Source organism: Dichomitus squalens (genome assembly GCF_000275845.1).
Source record: "Dichomitus squalens LYAD-421 SS1 unplaced genomic scaffold DICSQscaffold_89, whole genome shotgun sequence".
NCBI lineage: Eukaryota > Fungi > Basidiomycota > Agaricomycetes > Polyporales > Polyporaceae > Dichomitus > Dichomitus squalens.
The window spans coordinates 61,761-70,321 of NW_006766971.1; the positions used below are offsets into that span (position 1 = coordinate 61,761).

General features: G+C 52.5%; 2 protein-coding genes across 2 annotated transcripts; both read left to right on the top strand.

The window, feature by feature from the left end:
• Positions 1-2,225: 2,225 nt before the first annotated feature.
• On the top strand, positions 2,226-2,894 carry DICSQDRAFT_15463 (uncharacterized protein; the record flags this gene model as incomplete). Its single annotated transcript, XM_007371120.1, has 1 exon — positions 2,226-2,894. A coding segment is annotated over one exon (669 nt), but the record flags the coding sequence as incomplete, so codon positions are not given.
• A 974-nt stretch (positions 2,895-3,868) lies between these two features.
• On the top strand, positions 3,869-5,142 carry DICSQDRAFT_72220 (uncharacterized protein; the record flags this gene model as incomplete). Its single annotated transcript, XM_007371121.1, has 2 exons — positions 3,869-4,059; positions 4,116-5,142. Coding segments are annotated over 2 exons (1,218 nt in total), but the record flags the coding sequence as incomplete, so codon positions are not given.
• Between the last annotated feature and the right edge of the window lie 3,419 nt (positions 5,143-8,561).

Here is an 8,561-nt window from a genome sequence, read left to right on the forward strand (position 1 = left end):
TAGGACCGCTTGCTCACGTCTGGTCCTCCACGCTAGCGGCTCCCGATTATTGCCACCCACTCTTTCCGCTTCCCGCAGACGCTTTCATTTGGCTAACTCATCGCGTGCATCTAGGTTATAGCTGATCAAACAAAGCGTGTTGCTTTAGCATGATGACTTCCTTCCGCGGACCCATCGAGCCATTCAGCCTCTTATGAGCCGCCCGCGCAGCTGCTCTGTATAACCGCTTAGATATGTGCCACTGCGCTTTGCACGACGAATCACCGCCAAAGCGGACTGGCAAGACTAGTATATTACTAGTGTGTTTGACTGGTCGTAATGTCTACGCCAGTATTTTCTACAGTCTTGCGAGCAAACACCTGCATCCGTGCCTTCTTCGACAATGTCGTCCCCTGTGTTCAACTTCCCGGCTGGAAATATCTGGGATGGGCTCAATGAAGCGGCCGGTATGTCCCTTTTGCAAGTCCGTGCGGTATAAACAAGACTAACTATCCATCTTAGCAAGGTGTGAGTTCGAACAGTACCCGCGACTGTATCTTACATTGCCATTCCCGTCCGATGTGGAACTCGGTTGGCAATGGCACACCAAGTGTCGTCGAGATGAAGATCGCGTGCAAGGCGATTTCTTACGCTTTGCCTTGCCCATTCCCCTGGGGCCATGCGTTCATATGCTTGGCACGCTCACCGAGTACCTCGAGGATAATCTCATCAATGGGGATCAGGATGTCGTGTGGGTAGACCCAACTCTGTACGGGAAGGAACGCGTGTATATCTCCAGAGGCCTCGTGAGTTTAACTCGCCTCCCCCCATTCGATGATTCTCCTTCACCTCCTTCACTGATGATTTTCCGTGTCCGCGGTGGAAATCCACGTCAGTTTGAGGAAGAGTCTCCAGACACCAAGCCACAGGCAGTCGTATGTAGCCTTCGGTCGGGAACCCTACGCATGGCGGAGATTCTTGGCATGATCGTTCAGCTGCAGTGGGCCACAGCGCAACGGGTCAGTTATGATCTTTCCCGGTCATCACTGTTGGCGCTGACTTTGACTTCCCTACTCGTCATCTTCACCGGGCTGCTAGATGTACGGATGGGAAGGGGCTGCGTGGCGGTTCATGAGGCTTAGGGTCACTGCTATACGACGGAGTGTCGCGAAGGACGGGACCACCAGATTCTTTCCTCAGCTGGAGGTACTGAACCCTCGTCATCCACATTGGGCTCAAAATCAACCTAGATCTTTGCTACCCGATGGATATTTGCAATGGGTTTCCAGTCGATGGTAGTCGTGCGAGGCTTCATGTACCGTATTGTACCGGCTCGTCGAATCGACGGTCTATGGCCAGGGATAGATAGTTATGAGATACAAGCTCCTTGAAAAGTCACTCTCATGTATTTTTGCGTTTATATTTAGCTAGGGCGGCGTGAATGGACGGCCCGCACTTTACTGACAGATCGGACACTCCGGGCCGGATAAGGCGCATTGAGCGCCCTAGCGGATACATAGCTGTAGCGCGTAAATTACGTGCCTGAAACTTCTTCTCTACTATACACAACAGCAATGTAAGTTTTCGCGATTTGGTCTCTCTCGTTCGAGACTGTGAGGCTACTGACCATATTGCGTCTTGATCTACAGGTTACATGTCTTAAATAATGACGTTCTCCTGTGCGTCGTAGACCATCTTGAGGCGACGTCCCACAGTTTGATCCCGCTTTCTTCCACATGTCGACTACTCCGAGATGTCTGCCGACCCCTCATTTTTCGTCATCTCACACGAAGGCTGGCGAATGAGGTCAGTGACTCTGAGTCTTTCTGCCCCTCAACGGTGTCGTGCCTCATCCAGTACGTCCGAAACGGCTTTTGAACCACAGGGCTATGAATACTGACGTTTCCGCGTACAGATCTCTAATTATAGTGGACTGCTGCGTACAACAAGAGGAAGGGCTGAAAGCACTATTCTCCCAGCAGGGAGAGCTACTGGAAGATGGTTCTGTCAGGGTCTCCGAGGTGCCATTCCTCTGTGATCACCTCGATGGTCCGGAGTTGATGCACGCTTTACGCCGCATGCCGGCTCTACGCCACTTAACGCTCGCCTCCTCCAAGGGCGGGATCCTCCATGGTGTGCGGTGGCGCGCCCTCAAGGCAGTACTTTCTCTGCCTCAGTTGACAGAAATATCACTCCCCGGCTTGCTATTCTCTCCACTCTTGCCAGATGATCTCCGTGCCGACGACCTCGTATGCCCGCACCTCCAGCACATCAAGACATTCCGCTACGAAGTGCCTTCCTTCCGCGTCTCAAGCTGGGGGACGCGCGAACGTTACCCTTTCCACTCCGAGGAAGAAATGCTCTGTCGCGTTCTCGAGAGACTGCGCCACTCCGTCGAGATGCTCGCTCTTTCGTCCGAGCCTGCTCCCATACAAACGATGGCGCAGTGGCGATGGCCCAAGTTGCGGGAGCTCAAGCTCACGGGGGAACGTTGGGCTGAACCTCTCACTCCGGTCGTCTCGCTTTTCGCCAAGATGCCTCATCTCCGCAAGCTCGCCTTGGAGCTCACGCTGGTGCGCGGGCAGCTCTCGCAAGTTCCACCATTGTGGCCGCGTGGATACATTGGGGCATTTCCGTGGCCTAACCTCACCCATCTCTCGCTCTCGCATCCTCACCCTGAGGATGAGCTGTTCACGAACCTACCCTCGGCGCTCCGCTCGCTATCTCTATGCTGCCATCCGCACAAGTGGCAGAAGCTCTTATTGGGCGGCTCCGGGACTGTCCACCACCGATATAAATACGTGGTCTTGGACTCGTCGAAGATGCTGATTATATTGAGTCGGTGCCGGACGCCACAACTGACGCATCTGGAGCTCGAGTACAACGCTGACGAGGGCGAAAACGACTTGCTGAGATACCTGGCAGCGTCATTCCCTCTCTTGACGTCTCTACAGGTCCATCGATATAGAGCTATCAACAATTCTCAGGCCCAGGCTATGGTGAGTACAAGCATAGTCGGATCCACTGTGTCTTCCAGAATCGACCCACAACATGTCGTACGATAGATCACTGGTGCGAGAACCATTGACGACGTCAACTTTCAGGCTGTTGTGAGTCATGCCTATCGCTTATCACCTTCGTTTGGCCTTCCATTGAAACTTCACGACCTCCCTACAGGATGACTTTGGCCGCTCGCTATCTGAGCTCACGCACCTCCGCACGCTCAAGGCGTTCCTGGATTACGAAGATACTCCCCGACCGAGATTCACCCAGCCGCGCATGTCGGGCTTTGGATACTCGAGGGAAGACGCCAATACGTTTACTGCTACCCTGCACAGAGCGGCGAGCGTCTTGTCTCGGGCGATGAGCGATGCGGTCAGGCATATCTGTTTGTGGCGGCCGCGAGGTATAGATGGGTATGAGTGGCTCGTATTTCGCATCGTACGTGGCGGATTGGTTACCGGGCTTGAGGTACGATGCGAGGAGGACTTGGAACATACTCAGAGGTGACCGGCCACAGATGCGTCCGGATGCAAGATACTAGTATCAATTCCCGCAAGTCGTGCGAACCCTAATGTCAAAGATTTAACAAACGCGTTCTCGCATGTTGTTAGCAATTTTGCTGCTCTGAGCTTGGTTGCTGCCCAAATGCCGGAGTAAGTGGCGGCGCATGACGAAACGGCCCGACTGGCCTGCGTTGCGGTGGCGTGGGAGATCTTTGTTTAGGGCAAGACGTCTCGATGACTGCCGAGCGGTTATAACAAACCGCACGAGAAGTGACCCGAGCCCGCAGGCTGAGCCAAAACATGGCTCATAACAGGTACCGGGTTCTGTTGGAATCTGTCCATCATCTGAGCACTGACGAAAATATGAGCGAAGCATATTCAAGCTCGACGTCGACATCCTCGACTACATATTCCAAATCCTCCGGCCTGCTCGCGGCCTGCGCTCGCTATCCTCCACTTGTCGAGGGCTGAGGACGCTCAGTATGCCTGTACTGTTCAAGAGTTGTGTCGTAGATGTTTCAAGACCCATCACCATCTCCCACTTTCTTCCGTCATCTCTATGGCCATTCGTGAGGTGCGTGAATCCGACGGTATACTGAAATTCCGATAATGACATGTCGGTTGCGTAAGCTCCCTTCATATTGTGGATAAATGCTCGGATATTCGAGCCATGAGGTTCCAGGACGATCTTCATTACACTGTTGATCCATTGATGTGCGGCGTCCTGGATGGCGCTTTTTTAAAGGATGCCCTACGGGAGATGCCTCGGTTGCGTTCTGTACACGTCGGGTTTATATGGAGAGAGGACCATGGCCTTGGCTGGAGTGTCATTGACGCCATCTTATCCGTGTCTCAGATACGCGAGTTCACGATCAGGTCATACCTGTTCTGTCCGCGAGAGGCTCCGGCACGTCGTGTCGTTCCTCTCAACCCTTCGGCTCACCTTACGACCTTCAATTATGCAAGATACGCTTCTCGCTCTCAGCTTCATGCAGACGTGCAGCGTGCCGCGTTGGGCGTCGTTATTGGCAGCCTCAGGTCCTCCCTCGAACACCTCCGTCTCCCCAGCGACCTCTCTCCCATCTCGACGTTCAGATCTCTCTCTTGGACACGGCTGCGCGAGCTCAGACTGGATGGTACCTATCCGTCTAACATCGATGCGCCTTTGCTGGACATCATATCAGGGATGCCCCGATTGCGCAGCCTTGCGCTTCTATTTGCCTTGCCCAGGGATATGGAAAAGCGACCTTTGTGGCCGCCCAGATGCACTCTGCATTTCCCCTTTCCCGAGCTCGAGGAGCTGGTCGTCTCCTATCCTGATCCCGAAGACTACCTGTACTCGCATCTACCTCCCTCCCTTCGACGCCTGTCGTTTCGGTGTTGTCCTCACCATTGCCTACATGTTTGGGAGCCAGCCTGTTGCATGCGCTGGCACTCTCCCATACTACCCGCGTCCGATCTTCTTCGCATTCTGTCGAGCATCAAGGCCCCTGTGCTCCAGCATCTCCAGTTGGAGTACGTCGCGGATCACGCAGATGCTGCACTGTTAGGCAGCATTGCAGCTTCATTTCCCAGGCTTTCTTCCCTAGAGATCCATCGCTTTCGACAGGTCGACAATTCGAACGTGTCGATCGTACGTACCTCGTGTCCTCAGTAAGTCGCCAGCTGATAAAGTGTGCGCAGGAGGATATCGCTCTCGCTATGGCAGGCCTGCATCATTTGCGTACGATTAGCCTTCACCTAGACTTTCCAGATATCCCAGGACCAAGCTACTCGGTGCGGAGGGGAATAGAGTACTTCAGTGATCAGGCTGTCGTCAACCAGAGGAGGATACTCACCGTTCATGCCACTGCCATAGCGCACGCCCTTGGTCTGTCCGGTTATGATATCCGGCTGATGGGAAGGGGTAATACAGGTGGCGAGTGGTCCCTATTTCATATCTCGGAAGGTGAAGGCGCTCTGCGGGTTGAATTTGATTCCGATTATTGCGAGGTATGTTTGCGAGCGACAAGAGAATATGTTGGCTCATGTGTTGACAGGTGGTCAGCGCGGACATATTTGACACGTCATGGAAGATGTAATTTAGGAGGGTACAATGGTACAGCTCCCTTGATGCTAGTGGCAGAGGGTGTCAAATCTTGTACCGCCGGCGAGCGTAGTATGTCAGGCTCGTCAGATGACAAGAACATGATTAGATGGTAGTATATTCCTAACACACAAGCTTCAAGGGTCTGCGTTCGCAATCTCCTCTATACGACTCCCTGAACTACCAAGAAAGATAGAAGCAAAGCCGGTTTCCGGATTGGTGGCGTTGTGTACGAAGCTCTTCAGTAGTTCGTCTCCTTTGGCAATGCGAACGCTTTGAGATCGCTCTCGTGATTCTCTGGCCACTGTGCTGCCAGTCGAACATGGTGCCAACCGTTTTCTGCCTTCGACATAGCAACAAACATACTCTGAAAGAAGTTCTGGTGGGAGTACAGTCAACCAACCGCACATACGATTAGATTAGTGGCACTCACCAGCCCAAGAATACCATGCTTTTTATCTTCCACCATCGGGAAAATGAGGCCTTCAAGACGATTGTTCTCTCCTGCGCCAGGGAGCATTTCATCCAGATACACGAACGTCTCGGTGGGTCCATAGACGATGATCGGTGGTTCATCAGGGTCGCCTCCAAATTCGAACTTGACCTGAGACTTGTTAGCCAAGACCCATGTGGAAACATGATAGGTTTCCCTGCGGTTTGGATCTCTGCTCGGTTTGGGGACCGTAGTTGTCCTCCTACCCAAAACCTCATGCAACCGTTGAATAGCATTTTGCGGAAGCTCGGACGTGCTACAGCCTAGTGCTCGTCTCGTTAGTCGATATATCGAAAAGACCAATGAACTATCGGACCTGTGTCAATCAGCATCTCCAGACCGTCAGGACAGTCGTTATTGACGAAGTTCAAGTGCAAGTAAGGCGTAGTGTCCTCGGATAATACCGGACGTTGCCTCTGGGCCGGGACACGCTCGACCGTCAGGCTTCGTAGCCGTACAATCCAAGCAGGAGGGGCATTCGCCCTGCGGCCAGTGTGACTGATTACGTCTATTGTCCTTGACCAAGGAGGCTGCGTCGCGAATGGCCACGTATTGAATGCCATCCACGAATCTCTTCATATGTACGGTTAGTCACACGTGACGACAGTATAAGGTCGACTAACATGGCACGCTGACGAGCGGGATAACACGTGTAGTACTGTGGTGGGAGGCGCAGCACAAAAAACATAGAAATGCCAATGAAGTCCTGTTATTGCTTCAGCACGAGAAAGACGTGACCAGTAGCTTCCGATACATACCACTTGATGCCGATTGATTTTGGTGGACATCACGTGAAGGAAGCTCTGCGACATGACTTCCATGAGCAACGATACAAGAGTGATTGCTGCCGATGGTCTCGTCACTGACAGGTTGACCGCGCCCGACGCGGAGATAAGTACTAGTAGTCAGCAATCAGGGTCATGAGTCGTCTGCGAAATCCGGAGAAGAATAGTGAAACGTACTCGGAAGGCGCAACACCTAAGACTCCATCGCTAGGGTCTCGTAAGAGCTCAAACGTCGCCGAAATCGCACCGAGAAATCGCATGTCGAAAACAAGGTCATATTTTTGGTTTCTCCCAGCGAGTCCATCAAAGGCTTTCAGACTGCATCTGAATAGAGGTCCCAAAAGGCACACCTCTTGAAAGAACACGGTCAAGGATGTTCCTCCATTTGATTGAAATATTCCAGACGTACCAGCCATTGTCTCATCGGCATAACGTAAGCGGCCAAAGGGAGCCAGATCACGCAGCCTCTCATTCGAGAGATCGCCCTTGCACAATTGTCTCTCAAATCCAGAATAGTAAGCATATGGAGAGAGAACTGGGTGATTCGTTAGTCCTTTCTCCATTCCGGTAAGAGGTTGGCGAGAATATTTAGGCGAACGCTCTTCTCCCTTCGTGAGAAGCATGTAGTCTTCTGCGAAGCAAAACCTGAAATGACGGCTGTGAGTCAAGAGACAGCAGATCGACAATGAAGACCATACGCTTCTGTGTCGCCTGGTCAATGATACAGTCAACCTCTCATGGCCATCTAAACAGACATATACTACGTACCAGTGTCGATCAAAAGACAGAAGATACTGCTTTTCTCGGGTACATCATCAGGTTGGTTCCAAATTTGCTAAGGCGGAGCGTTAGCAAAGAACAAATCGATGCGACGACTAAGCGTACAATTTTGGTAGTGTAGCCTTGACCTGCAACGAACTAGGTCATCATAGGGTGAAACCGAACTCTGGATGGGTTTACTGACTTGAAATTGGATAATGAGTATCCAGCGGCTTGTGGCTTTGACGAATGGTTGCATCCCGCGGCCTGAAAGGTGTCGATGCATGAGGGTATGGCGCGCGGTTCCGATATCCAGTACTGCTGAGGTCTTCATCCATCTCCTCATCTTTAGCGAGCGCAAGCGCGAGAAGAGAGGTCTCGGGAGCGGTGTCCTGCGAACACATCGAGTTTACGAGGTACGAGGATACGAATAGCAGTGGCGAACTCACAGTCGGGGTGGTGGGCGGGGAACTAGCTGGAATCGACTCCGTATCGGAGTCTTGGATCACTAACGCAGGGGGAATGAGCTTCCCAGAGTCATCGCTAGGATCCTCAGGTCCTGCAAGGAGTGGATGTATACGTCCATGCCGTCCGCGCATGGCGCTCCAGGCAAACTGAGAGATGGATGATGAGTCGGTACCCAAGGGGTATTCTGCCAGTCATGACCTGATTACGTACACGTTGTTCCGCTGATGCTGGTCCAGGGGCTTGGAGTCGGAGGACTATCGACTCGCGTCCTCCCAAGCCAGGTATGGTGAAAGGGGAACTTGTAGTGAATTCCATGGTGTTGAACTTGGACTTATCCGGTCCGGACTACACGAGGCTATGCGTCTCCTAGCGCTTAGCTGTAGTCGCTTATGTAGTATGTTACCATATTTGGGACTCTCTGCTCGTGTACTATAGCTATGCTTCCGGACTCTTCTGGTACTGTCTAGGACAATCTGTACTACTCC